The sequence below is a fragment of the Ptiloglossa arizonensis genome, chromosome 13 (genome assembly GCF_051014685.1).
Source record: "Ptiloglossa arizonensis isolate GNS036 chromosome 13, iyPtiAriz1_principal, whole genome shotgun sequence".
Classification (NCBI taxonomy): Eukaryota; Metazoa; Arthropoda; class Insecta; order Hymenoptera; family Colletidae; genus Ptiloglossa; species Ptiloglossa arizonensis.
In genome coordinates, this window is record NC_135060.1 from 3,996,492 (window position 1) to 4,020,421 (window position 23,930).

Here is a 23,930-nt window from a genome sequence, read left to right on the forward strand (position 1 = left end):
CAGGTTATGGTACGAAATACGAGTTCCTTCGGAGTAAATTTGACTTTTGAGTTAGAATTTGTTAGAATTTGAATTCTAAAGTATAATTATTAGATCGGAGAACGTATCGAAAAACTGTTCGAAAAACTCTTTCGAAAAACTGTTCAAATAATGGAAGAATTGAGTCTTCTATAATTCTTAGGTCGGAGAAAGTATTTCTTTTCGAAAGATTGTTCAAATATCGAAAAAATCGAGTCTTCCATAATTCTTAGATCGGAGAAGATATTTCTCTTTCGAAAGACTGTTCGAACGACGGAAAAATTATGAACTAATTATACGTAGTAAATGTGACGATCACAGTGAACGTAAAAGAGTTTAGTATTTTTCCTCGGTCCGTTGTACTGTGAAATACGAGCACACGTGCTCAATGAAAAACTATCGCGAAGCCAGGTCCTCTATCGTCGACAGTCTCTGTCAGTTCTTGGCAAAACGTTCATTTTTCGAAGTTACAACGAACAACTCGAACCTTGAACCGTGAAACAATCGGCATTAATCACTTGGAGAGCAAACTTGACTTCGGTGTACAGTTTGGTGGATCATGGACGTTCAGTCATTGAACGGATCGGTGTCGATTATCATACGTTGCCCGTTTATCGTCGCGAGTCACTATCCGAACCGAGAATGGCTCGATGGAATGGCGTCGAGGCAGCGAACTGCACGCTTCGTATCGTCGATACTTCCGAGTCTCGTTCAACTCGCGAGAAACTCGCACCTCGAGCTTTTTGACTTTACCAATTACCCGTGAGCGTCTGGAAACTGTCACAGTACCTATGCCAACCTGTCCCGCAAATTACTCGACAGTTTGACGCGTCTCTGCCTCGACCGTGGCTCTCTTTAGAGAATTCTAGGGGCTGTCTTCGAATAGACGTTTCGCATGTTACAATCCTAGATACAGTTGATTTCGCAACGCACGGTACAACCGACACGCAGCCCGTTCTGCTGTTCGACGATAAGCAGGGAACGTGGAACAACATTTTTCCATACGGAGTTTCGTTTTCGTGAGAATTTATTTCGTAGCTAAGTACAATTCGCCAAAATTCGTTTTTTACGTCCGAATATTCCGCTCGATGATAAGTGAGACAAGATTTTTCCAAACGGAGTTTCGTCTTCGTGAGAATTTATTTCGTAGCTAAGTACAATTCGCCAAAATTCGTTTTTTATTTCAGAATATTCCGTTCGATGATAAGTGAGACAAGATTTTTCCAAACGGAGTTTCGTCTTCGTGAGAATTTATTTCGTAGCTAAGTACAATTCGCCAAAATTCGTTTTTTATTTCAGAATATTCCGTTCGATGATAAGTGAGACAAGATTTTTCCAAATGGAGTTTCGTCTTCGTGAAAATTGATTTCGTAGCTAAGTAAAATTCGCCAAAATTTGTTTTCTACGTCCGATCGTTCTGCTCGATGATAAGCGGAGAACTTGGAACAAGACTCTTCCATACGGAGCTTCGTTTTCGTGAACGTTGACTACCGAGATTCGTTTTTACGTATTCACGAACGTGTATCACATTTGTGGGTAACGTTCGGGGATGATAATTTCTAACCAGAAATAATTATTAATTCTATATTGCGCAGAAACGGAGATCTCGCTCAGCTGGGCCGATAATCTTCGAAATCGATTATCTCGTAAACGAATCCCCGTGGAAAGAAATGTTCTTCCACGTTTTCGATTCATTCTGTCGCGTAAATTGCTATTCCCTGTTGGTCGAATTGCTCGATCGCGAGACACCGTGCTCGTAAAAATTGCCAAAACGTAAACAGAGTGTAAAATTAATCGCGTTGGCTCGATAGTTCGATCGTCCCGCGTTTCGACACGGAATGGCTCTGGTGTGTGTCGTCGTTGATACGTATCGCATTGTTACGAATATACGTAGAATAATTATAGCATAAAAGCCGCCGCGCGCCACCGGCGAGAGAACGATTTGTATACGCGACGACATGCACGTGCACGGGATTCAGGGGAATTTTAAATGGCCGACAATGACGCGGACGGACAATGACAGTGATTTATTAACGAATCAAAATTCACTTGTACCCGAGGAAATTTGCTTTTGTCGAAAACAATAGAGGTGAGAGTTAATGAATTGAGGTATTTAAACGTCTCTACCGGAAGCCGGATATTACTCCTCGCGGAGCGTTCCTTCGACAACCGACGTGCAAGTATGCAGACTGAACCAAAGACCAACGATCCCTGGGTGCAATTCCTTTTCGTGTTCGACGATACGTTGTTTATCTGGCTCGTCGCCGGAGGGAGATTGAACTATTACGCGGGACGATGGTATTTTTGCGCGTCTCGATCGAAGAGTCGTCCGCGTTTTAAAAATCGATTGTCCACGATCGTGCTAACGATTTTTTTTCACTATTTTACCGCTTCGAAACGTCCGATCGGAAATCGTAAGCGTCGTGGAAAACGATGTAAAAACGATCGAGACATTTAAAAAACGCCGAACCGATGCTGCAAGAAAGCCAATGGAATTTGAACTTTGCCGATACAACAATACGTTGAATATTGTGCGCAACCTGGCCAGGCCTGCGTAGCTCATTAGGCACAATAGGCGCAGTACTTGGCTATTTAAAAAGCTGCTATTTACGATTTACATCTTTATCGATACCGAACGACAACACAAGTAAGTACACGGTTGATCGGTGATCTTCGTGCGTTCTTCGCGGAAACTAGCAATTAATTGGAAAAACGAACGGAAAATTACGATACCGGTATATATATATACGATACTTTGGAGACAGAGGACAACTTTTACAATAGGAAGTTATCGAGGAATCTAAACGGAGAAGGAAAATAATAATTACTCGATTAAATAGCGGTTTTGCCGATGTTTGCATAAATACATGCTTGGAAATTCATCGAGATTCGTTGGAAATATTTGTCATTTTTCGTAACTTTATTAAAATACACACTCAAGACACTCTTTATAATTGTTGAACGCATCCTCGATCGGTTCAACTTTTCCAACGTTTTCCAAAACTATCGTAAAACATACACAAAACGTACGTAAAACGATTCGACACCGATTTATAAATTTTCAAAAATCAATATACGATAATTATTAAATTTCCTTCGACCGTATTCACCCGTCGATGACGCGAAGAATTTACGCTTAAAAAATATGAAAACATTCTTTCCCGAGTACAGTTTATCGTCCTAACTCGGCATCGATGCATCGAGTCTACATTCTTAACTGTACACATATTCGAGCACAGCCGTAACAAATAGTAACAACGACTCTCGCTCGATGAAATACGCTCGGTAAAATTCAAAACTCATAATAATAACCGCAAGAACGATTCAATTCCTACGTAGAAAAGTGAACGAATTTACAAGAACGATGGACAGATTATAATTAATATCCTAGCCGTGAAAGATCCACGAAGACGAATATGCCTAGAGGCTATTGAGATCTTGACAGAGTTCTAAACGCAACGATGATGAATCCGCGAGGGAAATCCCACCGGGAAAGAGAACCCGACGAGGAATCGTTCGTAAGAATGTGTATTCTCGAAAACGAGAAGAGAGGAGAGTGTTTCGAATTTTCGTTAACGTTTGGAGTTCTAAACGCAACGATGATGAATCCACCAGGGGAAATCTCACCGGAAAAGAGAACCCGACGAGGAATCGTTCGTAGGAATGTTTATTCTCGAAAACGGGAAGATCTCACCGGGAAAGAGAACATGTCGGGGACTGATTCGTAAGAATGTTTATCCTCTTGGGTTTTTCGATCGATCGTCGGGACATATTTCTCAATGATATTTTCGCGAACATCGGGACCGAGTGCTCGAGCTCGTCGAGAAATCTTCGATTGGTTTTTTTTCTTTTTCAACTCGTAGGCAGGAAGTCGTACGTAATGGCCGTACGGTCCGAGGTCAGAAGAAGGTGTACGGGGTACAACGGGCCGACGACGTCCGTTCCGCAGCCTGAAGCCCGTAAAGGTTTCGGGGATGCGCTTTCTTCGTTCTCAAATCTGAAACGCGGCGGAGCGTTAGTAGTGCAGAGGTGAGCGGCTCGGGTCGTCACTTCCGCTTACCAAGTGAACCGCGCTGGTCATTCGATTTAAAAGTTTAATCAGGGGCCTATAAAATTACGAGTCCCGGCGTTCACGTTTCTCTGTTCGATTGGCGCCCGACGGCGTGGCTCGCGCGCGCTACCGCGGCTCACGCACACGCGCATGCGCGCTCGCGACCCGCACACGCGCATGCGCGTACGCCCGACCCGCCGCTGATACGAACTTTTCGTCGCGTATTAATTCGCTGTTGCGTCTCACGCGCCTTGTTTCGTACACATCTTCTAACGTGACGTCGAAATACACCGTGAGTCGAGCACCGTCTACGAATTATATCTTCCACGCGACGCGAGATCCCTCGGGTCGATAATCGCCCGAAAATCATCGATTCTAGATGCGCGAAGCGAGTACGTCGCGCATGGTTTTCGGTGCGCCTGTGGAACGCACGATTCTACTAAACGCTTTAGCGTCTATGCGTAGAAAATTTCCAACGACCGCCAAGTATTTCGAGATTTATGCGAAACACTTTTTCAACGTTTACAAATATATTGGGAAAATGAAAAATTTACAAGAATCCGCTAGCAACTGTCAATGTCCAATACACTGTCCATTTATATCCGAGAATATTGATTCGAGATACCAATGGTCTGAAATCCTCTATTTCTTGGTTAAAATTTTCCAAATTTCCCCTCCCCGTAGATAGTTCCGTCGCGTGTGAATCGGTAATAGATAAAAAGATCGCGAAGATCGTTGAGTCGCGTGGAGAATGTTGGCGAAAAAGGGTACCGTATTATCGGTGATCGTCGTTAATGAATCGCGAGGCGAAAATGCAACATCGGTAACGGATCGCGGCGCGAGTCGTTCCGCGGGCAGTGGTGAACGCGCGTGCGCGTGCGCGTGGTGTATATTGTGCTGTTGCGCGTGCGCGTGCGCTCACGCGGCCGTTTGTCGCCGCTTTTAAGGTCGGTGCGCCGTTCCGTCGAGCAATGCAAGGGTGTGTTCGGTCGTCGCGATTATTTGAATAAAATGCGCCACCACGTCAGCCGTCAGGCGTCCGCGACGCGAAAGCTTTCTCTACTTCTCCGCTCGGCGCTCGGAGGCTGACCCGAGGGGGGGAATAATTTACTCGGGAGGGACCAACAAGTGTGTGTCGTTGACGGAGCCCCGTTCCCGTCCCGTTCCCGTCCCGTTCGCCGCGAGCTTGCTCCCAGGTTCTCCTGCGTACCGAACCGTGCACGGGTTTTCACTGTTTCGCCGAGATTCATGAGCCTCGACGGACGTGCCGATTTAGAGGATCGTTCCGCGTGTCCTTTGTCTCGGTGGGCTCTCTCTCGCGCGCCACGCCGCCGCGCTTTCTGCGTGTAGCCGGCCGACTTTGTGTGTTCGTTACAAATATCCGGATCGAGCCACGGGGTCGTAATTCGTGCGGTAGACCGAGCCGGAAAAATTCTTCGCGTTATGGGTCACCACCTCCCGCGACGGACGGTTTCATTCGAGACGGCGACGTGTTCGAATTTCAAGGAGCTACGCGCCTCGGGAGAACGTTCTCCGTATCGGTATACCGGAGACTCGATCGCTTCGATTCGGACGCGAAATCGTTACAAGATTCTCTTTTCGAACGATTATTAATCGGAGAGCTACTCGACGTTTCGATATGGTTCGGATGGGAGATCAATTTTATTCGGATTAATATTATTCTGTAGAGCTTCGAAGACTTCCACGCGTCATTTGTATCGGTATACCAGAGACTCGATCGGTTCGATTCGAAATCATTCCAAGATTCTCTTTTCGAACGATTATTAATCGGAGAGGTACTCGACGTTTCGATATGGTTCGGATGTGAGATAAATTTTATTCGGATTAATATTATTGCGTAGAGCTTCGAAGACTTCCACGCGTCATTTGTATCGGTATATTAGAGACTCGATCGGTTCGATTCTCTTCTCGAACGACTACTAATCGGAGAGGTACTCGACGTTTCGATATGCTTTTGGATATAAGATTAACATTACTTAGCACAATTCGGATGTGAGATAAATGTTATTCGGATTAATATTATTACGTAGAGCTTCGAAGACTTCAACGCGTTATTTGTATCGGTATACCAGAGACTCGATCGGTTCGATTCGGACACGAAATCATTCGAAGATTCTCTTTTCGAACGACTACTAGTCGGAGAAGTACTCGAGGTTTCGATATGATTCGAATGTAAGATAAATATTACTTGGTACGATTCAGATGTAAGAGATAAATATTATTCAGTACGGTTCGAATGCAAGATAAATGTTATTCGGATTAATATTATTATACAGAGCTTTGTACAATTTATACAAGACTTTGATGCACTGTACGCGTTTGACAATTATTAGTTGGTAAATTATTAGTACGCAAAGTTTCGACAGTTCAGAGACTTCGATATTTGTGTCGCGATACACCTCGCTTTACGAAGTTAGTTCATTTTCCGAGAGGAGCGCGAGCGAATGATCTTCGATGTTGCAAAACGTGGATAAATTTCATTTATATTAATGCATCGATCAACGGATTTTAATAATTGTAGAATGTATTTCGCTCGCGTCGTTTCGATCGCCTCGAGAAGGTGTTGCCTCGCGCAAAGTAGAATGAAATTGTAATCGATATCGATTCGCGACGTTTATCGATCTTACGACGATGTAGCCGTGTTTTATCGTTGGAAAATTTAATTACGAATATTTATTCGTAAAAAGATCGTACGTACCGGTCGTCTCGTTTGTAATTTTTTTTGGTTTTCGTATCGTAAATATTATTCAACGTTGCGTATATAATTTAATTCGACCAGAGTTTTCGTTCGAGTGATTTTTCGCTTTTAAAGATCGAAGAATTCGATCGATAAGAATCGATGAAAGAAATTTAATTTCGAATCGTTCGAAGTGAACCTAACGAACATTTGTTGTCCATGAATTTCGAGCGATTCGAAGTAAACGGTACAGCGAGGCTTCGTGTAACACGGTAACAAAAATTTTCGATCGGATCGTGATTAATATCGAACGAAGATTTCGTTTACTTTTGCACAGGTACTCGAGATACGAAGATAAAAATAATACGAAACGATACATCGATATCGGTCGACGCTTTTTATTCTTCAAAAATATCTTCACCCACGGCTCTCGCACATATTTCTCGTTCAGAGTGACATCGTGTGTCCAACGAAGACAATATTTAATTACGACGCCTCCCAGTAGAGCTGTTCAAATAATACCGAATCGTTTTACATTACCAATTACCTTACTCTTAGCTATCGAACGTTGAAACGTTATCCCTAATAAACTAAATTTATTATTTTCTCTTCACTTTCCAAATTTCTTTTATTCTTTCATGTATCGAATATTACTCAAAGTTCAATATTGCACAGTCTTGAAAAATAATTATAATTTTTGCAACCGTCGGTACGGATCGATCACGAATCAGCTCAGAACGAACAGTGGTGATTCTGAAACGAGGGGAAAATTCAAACGTGCGACGAAAGAAATTTCATCGAAACGAGTAACAATTGTAAAAATCGATTTCACACAATTCATACATTTAACACACATATACCGTATCGTGGGACAATTTACCCTTCTTCGACGCGACGAAGTAACGCGTTTCAGAAACAAAAGATAAATGCAAATTTTGCAACCCACAACTGTACATCTCAGATTCCAAACTCCGTGTTTAAACGTACATCTTTTCTTACCTTCGACGCCTCTATGCGCTCGTAAATCATCTTTGGAACATCGACACCTTTGGAAATTTCTTCGGTAGCATTTCTCTCGTTAAATATGCATTTATGTACAATGTCGAGCGGACGTTTTTACTCGAATTTATCTTCCAAATCAACCCTCGCGTAGACGTTTTTTCCGAAACACGTAATACTCTTGGTGTCAATTGTTCAATTTCACTGATTAACACCTGTTTCGTATTCCCCGCGATGAACAAGATCCCGACAATGCGGAGAGCATTCCGGTGTCGCAAGTGCTTATAATTTTCTCGGCGAAAAGAATCGAAGAAAGTCACCACGGCGGACTTTCGTTCGATAGATTGTAAAATCACCGCCGTATTATAATCGTTTTTCGATCGTACGGTTCACGTATAGAACACGGAGACCTTCGATGACACCGACAGGATTAATATTTCCGATACGACGCAAGCTCATTGCATTTGCAGTTGGAAACTGCTTCCTCTGCTCTTGGTACAATCACCCCATATGAATCATTAAAGAAACAATGCTGAAGGCAGTGGCGTATCTATCATATGCGTGGGTGGTGCAGCTGCACCGACGCGGCTTGAACCTGAGGAATCTTGACCGTGAGTTTTTATAGTTTTTCGTTGCCGATCCGTGTAACCGTCCTACCTGAAATTCAACCGTCTTTTTTACCGAACATCAACATCGCAATCGGAATAACTCTCCCGGCCGTTTTTCGTCGCAGTTTCGTATCGTTACCGGAACCAAATTATTCCGATTCAACAGTTTCTTGTTCTTTTCTCGAATGTTAACCACTTTGCTACATTCGATGTTTTTCTCTATCGTCGAACGTGTAAATTGGTAACGCGTTAACCAAAGCTTCGAATTCTCGACAGAACCCCGAAAATCGATCGGATAGATACCAATATTATAGGAAAATAAGAATTGTATGAAATTCTTCGGTTTTGTCTTCGTACGTGTGTTCGACTTAGTCCGATATTTCGTTTAACGTTTGATTTTAAATCGTTCGTGCATCGATGAAGATTTAAACGTTTCGATAAATATTCTTTGCGTCTTAACCGATTCTTGTACACTGTATACAATTTAACAAACGTTTATCGAAATAATTTACAATTACTAACCTTATTTCACCTTTCACATTTCGTGTCTCGTGTATAAAAATCTTCCAGATCGATACGAAAATAATTATTCGATGTAGCCCGAACGCTCGTTTCGATTACCAATTTTGCCCTCTTATCGAACAGAAATATTATTATATCGAACACACCGAACGACTTTCAATCTTAACGTTTGGATCGTTCTCAAGAATAATCCTCCTATCGGGATCTCCGAACTGTTATTGAGCGGTGTATTTCATTCAATTTCGATAAGGGCGCTACATTCGCGAATACACAAAAGCAACTGCACCATTCTTCGATAATAAAGAAGGAAAAAAGAGAAAGAAGTCGATTTCGTTTGAACGGATCTCGGTCGTTGCCTTAGCATCCCACATTAAAACGACCCCTCCCTCCGCCAGCTATTCATCGCGACCGAGGCGCGATATTAAAACGACACCTCGTATCGATCTTACTTATCGATGCTATAGCTCAAGCGGCGAACAGTGGCGCGTTTCGTGCGTATCACGCTGGAACCGTGTACCGAGGACTACTGTTGGCTCGTAACGTGTAAAATGTTCCTTCCTTCGGTATCGAAAAAAGAAAAAAAAACAAAAAAAATACCTCGCCCCTTCGACGAAACAATTTCGTCGATCGAAATACTCGAATCGCACGATCACACTGTTTCGTATACTAGAGATTTCGAATTTTATCTCTGTAAAGCTCGTTAGACTCGAGTCTCGAATTCTGGAAAAATTCTTCTGCAACTTCTCGGTCCGGAATGATCACCATTCGTATCGATACGTTCCCGAAAACACGTTACCAGTTTTCGAATCCCCTTTTCGTAGACTCGAGTATCCTAAGTTCGATGAATTTTGAAGTCTTTCCTAGTTCCTAAGTTGGATTATATATTTCTCTTTCGGAAAATTGTCCATTTTGACGCAAAAGGTACAATTCTGGAAATGTCTACCAGAAATGTGTCCAACTCGAATAGAAATTTCCCTCGATTACTGTACCGTTAAACTCGACCGTAGAAAGATGCGAGATCTCTTTTGTCAACCGACGCTGGTAATTTCCGTGATTTTTTTTTTTTTTTTTTTTTGGCGAAATAATTCTAGTTGCGGTCAGATTCGACAGCGACGGGTTCACCTTGTTTTTTCGTCGAAGGTACGATGAATAACCTCTGGCATGGATCACCGAACAGTCGGCATTACCTTTTTAGGATCTGGACTTGACTTCAGCATGGACTTTGACGGTTCATGAATATGCAGTCGCTGAACAGATCCGTGTCGATTAACATACATTATCCGTTTCTAGTTACGAGACGCTATCCTATCGAAGAACGACTGTATAGAATGACGTTGAAGCAACCCACCACCGTACTATTCGTACGTTCTTTGCACTTTCGTTGAGCGACTTCTCGAGTTTCTCTTATTTGCCAATTACTTTCGGTCGATCGTTTAAAAAGTGTCGCGACACCTGTACCGAGTCACACTTTGAAGCTGGTTCGATTCCGTTGATATTTTCTCGAAATTGAACGGTGCTCCCTTGAAAACTGTCCGCATCTTACCAGCCAAGAGTATTACCTTCGCGGGGTACGGACTTGGGTATACACTTTGGTGATTCATGAACATTCGGCCATTGAACAGATCGGCATCGATTATCATACATTATCCATTCCTCGTCGCAAGTCACTATCCTATCCAAGAATGGCCCCGTACAATGGCGTTGAAGCAACGAACTGCACGCTTTGGATCACCCAGGGTTGTCGATTGTCGTTAAACCCGCGAGGAACCCACTTTACGACTTTTTTCGACTTAACCGATTACCCTCGAGTATCTAGAAACTGTTACAGCGCCGAGTCGTTCCTGACGAGCAACTTTCCTGACACTTTGCGGTGCAGTCGACTACACCGTCTGGATAATTGACTGTAGAACTGGATATTTCCAATGGTGTTACCCGAAGATATCTACCTTTTCGAGTTTCACGAATCTTCGACCACTGTGTCGTACGTTGTCGATTATCGTACGTTATGTATCCGTTTCTCGTCTCGAGTCACATCGAACGACCCAAGAACGCCATTGCAGAACGACACACTTCGGATCAACCGATTCTTACGTTTCTTATCGAACTCGATGGACACTGTTCCATCTATTCGATTCTCGAGTGTCCGCACACTGTCGTGGCATTCGCGTCGAGCTGGCCATCAAATTCACCGACACTTTGACCCTCTACGAGTCGCGTGTACCTTTTCCTCCTCGCGAAGTAGCGGTGCTTTCTCGAAACGGATGTTGGATAAGTCAAGACCTAACAGTATTACCTTCTCGGGGTGCAGACCTCTTTTCGATACACACTTTGACGGATCGTGAATCCTCGGTTATCGAGTCGACCGGTGTCGATTATCGTACATTATTCGTTTACTCGTCAGAAGTCGCTCTACGAACCAAGAATGGTATCACGGTACATCGAGATCCTCGATTATTCCGATTCTCATTGAACTCGGGAGCTACGTTTCCATCTATTATTCTTCTTTCGAGTATTTGCGATCACCCGTAGCATCTGTGCCAAATTATCCAGTAAATTCTCCAATGGATCGCGGTTCGTACCTTTTCTTCGAGAAATATCGGAGCTCTCTCGAAACGAACCTTTCGAGCGTTAAGACGAAACAGTTCCTCTCTAGGGTGTAGACTTCTCTTCGGGATACCCTTTGGCGAGCCACGAAGCTTCGACTATCGATCGATGTCGATATTATCGTATATTTTCTTCCTTTCGAGTTAAGTTTCTAAAGAGACGTTGGCGCGATCAATCGCTTCGAAGCCTCAACTTCTTCGATTCTCGTTGAACTCGATAGGTACTTTTCTACCTGTCCGTCTCTCTAATTTTAAGTTTTCTCTGCTTTAAGTTTCCTTTCTTAACTTTTCTCGAGAATCTACGGAGCTTTCTCAAAACGAACGTTCAAAACCTTCGGACGGAATAGTTCTTTCTCGGGGTGTAAACTTCTCTTCGATACACACTTCGACGAAACATAAATCTTCAACCAATGATTCGATCGGTATCGATTACCGTACATTATCTTCGTTTCTCGATAAGTCCGTAATTGTTGAAATCAACTACTTTAGATCCCCCTCCGATTCTCGTCGACCTCGCGAGGTACTTTTCCATCTTGTTGGGCTATCGAGTGTCCGCAATCTCTCGTATGCCGAATTATCTGTTCAATTCTCCAGTACATCGAGACTTGTACGAAACTCTCTTGAAACGAACGTTTCGAACGTTAAGAAACTCGGTAGCGTCTTCTTGGGACGATGGCTTCTCTTCGATACACCTTTCGATGGTACACGAATGTTTAACTATTCACCCAATCCGTGTTCTACCTTCCTAGAATGTTGACTTCTCTTCGCAGATTATACGCAGAAGGATACACCCTTCGATGGACCATGAATCTTTAACTATCGATCGGTGAAGTATCTTCCTAGTGTGCAGGAAGATGGTGGTGCTCTTTGACACACCTTTCGATAGACCCTAAGTTTTCAACTATCGACTCGATCCGTGTAGCACCTCTCTCGAACGTTGACTTCTCTTCGATACACCCTTTGATGGACCATGAATCTTTAACTATCGATCCGTGTAGTATCTTCCTGGTGCGTAGACTTCTCTTCGACGTACCTTTCGATAGACCCTAAGTTTTCAACTATCGACTCGATCCGTGTAGCACCTCTCTCGAACGTTGACTTCTCTTCGATACACCCTTCGATGGACCACGAATCTTTGACCACTGACCCGATCCGTGTAGTATCTTCTCGATACGTAGACTTCTCTTCGACACACCTTTCGATAGACCCAAAGTTTTCAACTATTGACCCAATGGTCGCGCATTGTCTCCGTTTCTCGTCAGTCCCACGGTATGGCATTGTCGCGATCGCTTGGCTCCTGAATTCCTCCGATTCTCATCGAATTCGCGAGTCACCGTTTCATTGGACCCTGAAGCGCAATCTCTCGCGGTACCGGCTCGTTCCAAAAGTGTCCAACACCATTGACGTCTATCCGACTCGTTCGTATCGTTCCCTCGAGAATCTGCGGCTCTCTCTCTCTCTTTTTCTCTCTCTCGAAACGGACGTTTCGTACGTTACGACCAACCGGTAAAAACATCGCGGCTAGGCCGGGCGAACTTTATTGAATGAAAATGCCGGTACGTTTTTGCCCCCGTCAGCATCTCTCGCGGACCGAATGAAACAATGGCCATTATGTGGAACACTGCGCGTGTCCATATACATATATGCATGTCCCTCGCGTGTGTATTACATGTTTTTAAATTTATACACACCGACGAGCTGGAACGCGGTGTATGCAACGCGGTTACGGTCACGCACACGTACACGCACGTTTCGTGTATAAACGCGAAGAAGGCGGGAGGGTTGGCGGGTGGTTACGTTCGTCGTGGTGGTGATGGTGGTGGTGGTGGTGGTGGTGGTGGTGGTGCGCACACGAGAGACAGCTGTTCGTACTATTATACCTGGCACGGTCGCATTATGCCTTAAGGACAATCGTGGGAATTCCATTAAGTGGCCTTGAATGGTTCATTCATGTCGATCAACTCTTTTCCTAACGGGGTTGACAGATCAATCGGCTCGGGCACGAGCGACCCACGGGATTTCTCCTGCTGCGTTTCTCCGTTGCTGGCTTCGTCCACGACGAAACAGAGACGCCAGAGTCAATTACCTCTCGTGCACGCCGTACGAATCGATCTCTTGTTCTTGCCCAGGCGCTCGTTGCCCCGGTATCGAACGGAATCGAATGGGTATTCCATCCGCATCGTTTAAACTCGTCTTCGTCTCTTTCGTTCGCGGGGACTTCTGACGGTGTCGGCCCGCGAGGGAGAATAATTGACTTTTGCTTAATCGGAATATCGTTCCCGGGGCCTCGATCCCGGAGGGACGATTGCATTTTTTTAACCGATCTTCTTCCTTTTTTATTCCCGTTCGACCGAGACGCGATGTAATTGGTTGCGTTCTGATATTGCGGGGGACACCGGCGTGCCCGAACACGGAGATCCGAAAAGGGTAACGGATATTTAACGAGGGGACCGCAAACCAGTTGAAACGGTTGTCCTCCGCATTGTTCGCCAGTTGGCGAATCCTAGGAGGATACCGCGCTTTTGGATTTCTACTTTCTTGCACGGACACGGATACATTGTCGGTAAAATAATAATAATAATAGGCGTTTACCGCACACCTATACGCACAAGATGGAAGGATAATTTACATCTGGGTTTGTACTTTCTCGAGGGTTGATCAGAAATGGATACTTTGTCGGTAAAATAATAATAATAGTCGTTTATTACTCACGAATACGTAGAAATTGTAAAAGCTAGAAGGATAATTTACATTTGGATTTGTACTTTCTCGAGCGTTGATCAGAAATGGATACTTTGTCGGTAAAATAATAATAATAGTCGTTTATTACTCACGAATACGCGGTAATTGTAAAAGTACAGAAAGATAGTTTGTATCTGAATTTGTATTTTCTTGGACGTTGGTTAGAAATGGATACTTTGTCGATAAAATAGTAATAATAGTCATTTATTACACAGAAATTGTAAAAGCTAGAAGGATAATTTACATCTGGATTTGTACTTTCTGGAGCGTTGATTAGAAATGGATACTTTGTCGGTAAAAGAATAATAATAGTCGTTTATTACTCACGAATACGCAGAAATTGTAAAAGCTAGAAGGATAATTTACATCTGGATTTGTACTTTCTTGAGCGTTGATCAGAAATGGATACTTTGTCGGTAAAATAATAATAGGCGTTTATTACACACGGATGTGTACCAATAGTAATCGAATAGAAATCTAATAAAAGGAGGAGGAGAACGATACGCTAGGATCGATCGCAACCCTTAACGTTCAACCCCGAATGGTCCTTGATCGCCAGTTGCGAGCTTCGCGTGTTCGGTTGTGAACATTTTCTCCGAATGATTATTTCTAACACTTTTCTGGAGACTTTAGCCCTTTAAAGGCTTCTGGAACGTTGTTACGAATAACTGGAAATTTTAGTTACGAATTGCTCTTACACCTGTACTCCTTTCTCCCCTGGCTGATCGAATCGATTCGTTTCGCGATAAATAATACACGTCAATTGAACAATTCCGATACTTTTAGCAAAACGAGCACTATGGAAATTGAGCTTTTTGAATAGTGTCGTGGAAACGTCGTACGAAGAACAATATACGAAATAACAACCGATCGTGGGAACCACCGTTTCTATCCTCGTTTGAAAATAATTTCCAAACAAAAATTCATTTCGTATCGAGTAGATATTTCAATTGGACCGACTCGTGAAAACTATCGTTGCATTCGTTGTTTTGTTATTAAATGCGCACACAGAGATATCCCGTCTCGATTGTTTATTAAAATACGACCGTGTCCTAGAAATAAATCGCCAAACTTTGATATCGTTTCGTTCCGAAGTTATAAATGTATCGATAAATACTATCTCTTAACTCGGAAAGTTCCAAATGCAGACCGATAATGTACGCATCGGTTTGACGCAGAGATTGCGAGATAATACATCGTTGAGCCGACTTATCTGATCGGAACAAGTACTGTTATTGTTTAGTATTAACACAAAGAAAGCGATAACAGCACTTGTGTCTCTAACCTTGCCGGGCTGGCTTGCAAAACTGTGTCGCGGACGAAAAGTGTTTACAACTCGAAAAGAGAGTGTTCCTGGACGATTCTTTTCTTTATTTTTTTTTCTTATTTTATCCTCGAGCGGGTAAAATACAATTTTCCGATCCTCGATCGTTTACATTCGACTAAAATTTCCACGCGCGAACGATTTCACATTCGCACCGTTCCGCGAATCAGTGTCGCTGAAAAATGAAAAATATTTATCCAGAAAATATATCTCGTACATTTAAAATATTTTCCACGTATACATAGACGTGTGTATAAACAGATTCTTCGTATTCGAAATCGTTGAAAGAACACATCGAAGTGTGCGTAACTCGTCCGAACGACACCACGAGACCGCGTGGACATAAACGAATATCCCGATTGAAAATAAACCTACGATCTTCGAATCTTTCTCTTTCTCCCAGTCCTTTGTTCGTTTCTTTCTCTTTCTCGCTAAACGACCGTAACGAAAGTTCAACTTGTTCGTTCCCCGAAACATTCCCCAGCATTTCTTTCCCCCCTCGAAAGTGTTCGTCACCAACGCGACACCCTGCACACTTTCAAACTTTATCCAGAAACTATATCTCGTACATTTCAAATATTTTTTAAATAATAGAAATAGATTCTTCCGCGGATTATTTACGCGCGTATAAAAGGTACGCATCACCCGTGGATTTATTCACGAGTGCCTGGATCATCGATCCCGATGATAAAAAAAAAGAAAAAGAAATCCTAACCCTTCCGTGGTAACGAACGCTCGGTCACGATCCTTCTCGCGTGAGATTTCTTTCGGAATAAAAAGAATTTATCGTCACCGGTGTGACAAGCGGGCATTCGTTCGAGCGAAACGATACAAACCGGCGATTTTATTGCTCGCGCGAACGCGACCGGATATGTGTAGCGATTTTACCGTTAACCACCGGCATAAACGGGACTAATGATTAATAAATCGTTTTTGAATTTATAGGATGCTGGATAATTATGACAGGGGTGAGGTGACACCACCACCGGTGAGCAGTTATGGCGGTTCCCCTGGACTCTTGGCACTTCATTCCTCGCTTTATGCGACACCCACGTCGAGGGCCTACGACATCGAGTCGAATATCGACGGCAATGACAGTTCCATGCCCATCGATACCCAAATCATTTCGGTACGTGTTCACGTGTTCTTCGCGGAAGATTGTTCTCGAAATAGGGCCGCATATTTTTCAAACCGCGGCACGTTCTCTCCGATCGAACGCGACCCGTGACACCTACGTTCCCAACTATTTTATCGCGTGACTCGTGTCACTCGTGAAACCGTGTAAAATAAACGAACCGACACGACGCTTCGAACGCGGACGCGGCGACTTTCGGTGACGACTTTCCAATCCCGTTTTTTTTTCACCCTTCGAGCGACGAAACGTCCTCTCGAGCCACGCGGACCTCGCTCGCTCGAGTTACAGCGGATCGAAAATTTATTATCCCGTATCACGGGGAAATTACGTCCTCGAACCGATTTCAAGGAACGTTCGTATCCACGTGGAGAACAACAGTGCGAGACATTTTTCTTTTTTTTTTTTTCCTGTTCCATAAGAAATTTTTGACCTCCTTCACGAAGGTGAGATCAAGTCCGGAGAGTTTGAATTATTGTTTTCTTTCGATGCAACTTCTTTCGGGACTTGTCTCGCAACGGAACGATAGAGCATTTTCAAGTGTGGAATGTAATGTGGAATGGTTTGCTCTGTTTCGAAATTGTATTTGGAAAATCGAAGAAATGACGAGAATTGTCATTTTCCTTGTAACTTGGCGGACAGAAATTCTCCTCGAAAAAGTGCTCGGTTTTTAATGCTCTGTCGTTCAACCGTGAGAAAAATACGCCGAAACAATCGTATTGAAAAATTATGTAACGTTCAATTTTTAGGTTTCGATTTTATTCACTCGAGAATATTTTTCGTCGACAGAAAAATTATGTCACACGCGGCCCGGTATACTTTACGCGCGCACGAACTCTCGTTAAAGTCAGAGCTGTAGGTTAAGGAAATATATTCCTTATAATATTGCGTCCGTGTACTTTTTCGAGCCACTGTACTTTTCTACATTGGACGAATGTAATAGGTTGTTCGATAAGTTTCGACGTTCGATAAAACTTATTGAACGAGCTAGTATTTGTGCTTTTTTCTCGCGAAGATAATTATTGGCACGAGTGTCACGAATGACAGACAAGGTCTTGGCATCTGTGCTAACCGGTAGATGCGACGTTTAAACGCGTATTTACGTTTTCGAAGAAGCCAAGAATTTTGAAAGTAGATGTTATTCCACTTTTTACGCGGAACACTCTAAAAATGTAGAATTCTTTGTCTTTTCTTTTTTGTTATCGTAACGAGCGCGCATTTTTAAACGGTTACGATAGATTTAGAAATGTTATCGGTAGCAATTTGGAGTAACGATTCGGATTCGATACGTAGAATCGAAATTAATATGAAAAATCGCTCGTTACGGAGGTAAGGTTAAAATTGTTGATTTTTCCGTGACCGATTATAAATTTTCAGATAATTTTAGCGTAATTATGGCTCGAAAGACGCAAAAAATACCTGGTATAATTTTGTAGTTACCAACGATCGTGGAAAATAACGTTCATTATTATTACTATTCGGTGTCATCGTTACGCGTACGTGGAAGTGTACAACTGTTACGTGTAAAGATAAAATGTAACGAAAGTACGTAATTTCGGTAATAATTTAACGCACGTTACTGTTTGAAAATATTAATAGTCGACGTTCGTATCGATTGAAAACGATTTGCAAAATACGAATCCGATTGGTAAAATAATTGAAACGACGATTGGTATTTTCCATCTTGGGAGAGACTCGATGTTGAGACGTGTCGTAGAGTCGTTTGATGCACGAGGCGGTTACTTTGAACACTTCCTTTATATCTTCCATAACCCAGAAACTATGACGCGTACGACCTATGTTCGCGTAACGTGTTTTACTCGTTTTAGCGTGTAGATTTACTCTCTCGCTGCATACCTGTTGGAAACTGTAACAAGAGTCAATAATCATTTGTCACGCGATACAACGCGTTCAAAATTTTCCTACACGGTAGGTATAGTACAATTCCGATCACCGATACGATAAATCCTCGATCACCGATGTTTCAATCTTTCGTACCGAAAGCATCTGTAACGATGCTCGGAATAAAATATTTATACGTATATCAAATTCGAATTAGTATATTATTTGCTCGTTACTCTAAATCCTTATCGATAACGCTTCTAGACTTATCGATATTGGAACCACTCGAAAAGATATGTTTATTGCTAACCATTCGAACAAAATTCATACCCACGAATCTTCGGCGAAATTCGTGTCAGGATTCTCTCTTGGACCGGTATATTTACATCCTTCTCGCGCAACTGAATCTTTTCTACTTCTAACGCAGTAGAAGTAGACTACTTCTACTGAACGATCTTATCTATCCTTTGTCTCGTCGAAGCTATCCTCTGTCCAATCGAAGCTATCCTTCCTCACGATACAGAAAAGTCCACGAAACAAAAAAAGTCTCCGGATTTGATCCGTGCGAGAATTAAAGAATCGCGATATCTCGACGCGAAGCATACATGTATCGTAATAATAGAACTAAATAACATCGAGCTCGCGTTGAGGTTAATAGAGAGAAGCGGTCGGAATTGGCTCGCCCTACCTCGCCCTACATCCAATGCTGCAGACTCGAGCTTCGACAGAAACTTTCTCGCACACCCCGTACATCCATCACTCCCACGAAGTCGTCATTATCGCGCGATAAATTATTTCCACGTATCTCGCGATCGCACGGGCATTATTCATTTTATTATATTACAATACGGAGTCCGTCGGCCACGGAACAGCAGCTTTTACTTGGCATTGTTGCCGTGCTTCGTTCAACTACCGTTCGTTAGCCGACCGATTAATATCTCCCGGTAATTACGTATTAATGGAATCGCGAGTATCGAGCGCGACTTTCACCTGTTTCGGTTAATAAGCGCGTAATTACCGAGAACAAACCCAGGGACGATCGTTACCGGTCGATCTCATTTCGATGAATCCACCGTTTCAGATCCCGGGTATGCTGACCGGTCCGGCGCAACAACGGCTGGAGGACATGTCCTGGTTGGCTTCCGGTCCGTCTCTGGATTATCAACAAGGCATCTCGCCGATTCCCGCCGGAGTGAAGATGTGCCATCCAGGCAGCACAGCCCAGAGAAGCCTGAAGGAGCAACGGATACGTCGACCGATGAACGCGTTCATGGTCTGGGCAAAAGTCGAACGCAAGAAACTCGCCGACGAGAATCCCGATCTCCACAACGCCGATCTCAGCAAGATGCTCGGTAAGTTTGGTGTTTCGTCGTTTCTCGGCTATGGTGAACGAAAAAAATAAAAAAAAAAATGGTGATGGTAACGATTATAACGCGAAGAAATATATGTATCGTAAGGAGATTTCAACGTGGAGAAAATTCTGCGATGAGAAAAGTATTACGCGTAGTGTAAGCGTAGACACAATTTTTAGAAAAAGTATCATTGTAGAGAAATTCTAATACGATGGGATGTGTGTGATATATTTGATTCCAGCGTAGATACAATTTTTAGGAAAAGTATCATTGTAGAGAAATTCTAATACGATGGGATGTGTGTGATATATTTGATTCCAGCGTAGACGCAATTTTTAGAAAAAGTATCATTGTAGAGAATTTTAATACGAAGGGATGTGTGTGATATATTTGATTCCAGCGTAGATACAATTTTTAGGAAAAGTATCATTGTAGAGAAATTCTAATACGATGGGATGTGTGTGATATATTTGATTCCAGCGTAGACACAATTTTTAGAAAAAGTATCATTGTAGAGAAATTCTAATACGAAGGGATGTATGCGATACACTTGATTCCAGCGTAGACGCAATTTTGCGACGAAAAGGGAAAAGCATCGCAAAGAAATTGTAACGCGAAGAAATATGTAGTGGAGAAAATTTTGCGATAAAGAAAATACTATCGCGGAGAGATTCCAACGCAAAGAAATATCGTATCGTAAGGAGATTCCGAAATTTTGCGGTGCGAAAAATGACCATTGAAAAAAATTCCACCGCGAGAGATTCTAGGATAAAAAATACCACCGCGAAAGGATTCTAGCGCGAGACATTCTACGGTGAAATAAACCACCGAAAAATGATTGGAGAAATTCTACGGTGAACGAAGTATTACAAGGAAAATTCAAATATGAGAAAATTTGCTGCGAAAAAGAAGTACCATCGTGAAAAAGTTCGCTAGATCTACGATAAAAAAAAAGTACCACTGCAAGAAGATTCCACGGCTAAAGAAGCCATCGTAGAGAAGATACTGTCGTAAAAAAATCCAGCGTGAAAGAACACCACGGTGAAAAAACTCACAGCGTAAAGGAATTGTACGATAAAAGGAAAGAAAGGAAAAAAAATTCTACCGTAAGAAAATAGTGATTTTTATAGTTCAACACCGAAGTCGTAATCGAGCTGACCGGGCTCGTTTACCTTCTTCAAAGATCCTTTCAAAAGATTTACCATTTTGTAAAAAGAAACGGAGCATGCTTGTTGGTTCGTGCCCTCTGTCCCTAAGGAAACGAACGGGCGGATCTAACCAGAGACCAAGGGATACGAACTATGGAAGAAAACTACTCCCCAAAGTCCTTCACCTGACATTTTACGTAACCAGAACTCTAGAACCATCGAAACCATCGCTTCGACTTATTTGTTAAAAAAGAAATTTCTTCAAATTACTCGATTGGTAACTGTGACTTTGCCGCTATTTTTGGTATCAAAATACATTCACGGAGAAGGTGTTTTGGTAGCTCGTACGCGCAGAAAGTGGTTCGATCGATTTCGCAAGGGAAATTTTCATCCGGAAGATGAACCAGTAACCGGACGTCCGGTCAAGACGGACCAAGACACGATTCGCGATCCGGTGAACGAAACGAGGAGTTTGTCAGCTGGAGAAACATCTCAACGCGTCAAAATCGTGTGTTTGCAGACGTTTGAAGATAATGGAAACAATTGGAGGACTGGACTCGGTAGCTTCGTGGGTAAAATTAAAATGATATTTTATACGGTAAAGAGACGAACGGTAGGAACTTATGGAACGTTCCAATGATAAACAGGACGCTCGTGTATTTTCTTCGTTCACTCTAACAAGTAAAAGACACGAGTTCCGATACGTTCGCGACATTTTTCCGTCCCGAAGACTCGGAGCGTGTAACCGAACGGAAGAACGCTTTAAGGTTAATGACACGGAAAACTGGCGCGACGGTCAACGTGCCAACCATCGAGTTGCTCGTTTATCGGCAACCGTGCAAGATTCACGCTCTCCTTTAAACGTTTCCCAACTTCGATCGTGGCAACGATCTCTCATAAAGGATCGTTGGTTCTTTTAATCGTCGATTCGTTAAAAGTGCGTCCCGTTCGATTCGATGCATCGGTGGATATCGCCCTTCGAAGAGAACGCAAGAAAAGTTATCATTTTTCCACCGAAGTCGAATCTCGTCGATATTGAAAATAAAGGAACGACGATTCGTCGAAATATGGATAGTTTAAAAGTAAAGTTCCGAAGTAACCTTGGAGACGGTGCGTGCTGGGACAGTCGATTGGCCGCGTCGTTTGCGAGCCTGCATCACTGCAATTGGAGGCCATTTTGAACCACGCATTTATCTTTCTCTTTTCAACTAACCGACACGTATTTATTCCGATCGATAATCTTCCTTATTTTTCGTATTACGAAACAGACGAATATACACTTGTACCCGAACTTGCGAAAAACTAGGTAGAACGAATATAGAATCTCTTTCAACGTGTTCGATGCACTTTCGTAGATGGCGAGAAGAGAAATAAAGCAAAGTGTCTCTGATCCTCGAAATCGAGTCGAACAGCTTTTCTCTTTGTACTTAGTTTTTAATGAGAAATCGAAAAATCGTGTACAATTCCAGAGAACCAAATCGGGTGAACATGGCGGGTGGTTAGCGACCCAGGTGTCTTTTTAAAGACACATCGAACAGTTGCAAGAAGTAGAGGCCGACTGGGTGTATACCCGTGATGAATTTTAACCATTCTGGCTGGTGAACTTTTCATAACTCGGGATTTATCGATACTGGTGATATTCTCGATGAATCTCGCGAATCTATTACGATCGGTTTCGATCGATTCGCGCACTTTTTTCACCGGTTCGTCCATCCGACTGGTCGACAGCTACCCGCTGGCATTCGTTGTCCCTGAACGACTCTCCACCGTTTTTTAAACCATATATATTGCTCGTAAATTGTTGCACGCGACGATACTCGTTCCCCGTGAGTTTCTTGCGACAATTCGAACCTCCCCGTGAACGTGTTTCCCGATTTTATACGAAATTCAATGTCGACTCGCGACTCCGTCGCGATTCCCTCGACGAGAAACAACGATATTCGCGCGACACGGTTAACGACACGTGCATCGTATCCGATCCAGAGACGATTAATTTTTAAGTACCGATGATCGTCGTAATTTCGTCAAGGACGCAACAATTGCAATTATTTTCCATCCGATATCAAACGCCACGATCGAGCAACGTGCAACACCAAGTAGGTTGTTGCATATTAATTAGTCGGGGAACCGTTGAAAATAGAAACCGAACGAGCAGACCCGACAGAAAAATCTTTTTCTCTCCCTCTTTCTCGAGAGAGAAAAAAACGGGTCAACGAGACAGCTCTGGGAATAAGAAAGTCGGAAAACTCTCTTCGCGGCGGTATTATTATTAATTTAATTATACGTCACGTGATCAACGCGAATGGTAGAGCGAGGCGAAACCGGGGCGTTAATCAGAGTTCTCGCGAGTGAATTTTCAACGTTGTTCGCCGTTTTATTAAAGAGAAGCGCATTCGTTTGGGAGCGCGAATACCGCTCGAACTTGCGCACAGTTTCGTCGATTTTCGTAGTAATAAATATTCTTCTTCTTCTTCTTGTTTTTTTTTTAATTTTTGTAGCGACAGATAGATACCTTCTTTTTCGAACGACACGCATCGTTGCCCTCGTGATCTATCCACGTTTCACAGTTTCAGGAAAATTTATAATTTTCTAAGTAAGTAAAATATTTCTTCGGAACAGTCGAGACAAAAATAAATAGTAGCTCGAACAGTTATTATTTCGGTACAGAATTTTTGGAAATATTGTTTCGTTTCGCAAAAATGCTCGATAAATGATCACTGACAATTTTCTCGCGAAAATGATCGACGAAAGACCATTGAAAATTCATTTTCTTACGAAAGTGGTCGATGAAAGATCACTGACAATTTTTTTACGAAAATGCTCGATGAATGATCACTGACAATTTTCTCGCGAAAATGATCGACGAAGGACCATTGAAAATTCATTTTCTT

At 42.8% G+C, this 23,930-nt stretch overlaps 1 protein-coding gene across 2 annotated transcripts in view; it reads left to right on the forward strand.

The window, feature by feature from the left end:
- Positions 1 to 23,930, forward strand: part of LOC143154042 (uncharacterized) — a 79,694-nt gene that overhangs the window by 10,218 nt on the left and 45,546 nt on the right. For both annotated transcript variants that reach the window (XR_012993966.1, XM_076325801.1), the window contains exons 2-3: positions 16,511 to 16,694; positions 19,621 to 19,891. Coding sequence is in view for 1 of the 2 variants with exons in the window: in XM_076325801.1 (XP_076181916.1) it covers positions 16,511 to 16,694; positions 19,621 to 19,891 (455 nt within the window). In the remaining variant the exon portion in view is untranslated. The remainder of the gene's footprint in view (positions 1 to 16,510; positions 16,695 to 19,620; positions 19,892 to 23,930) is intronic.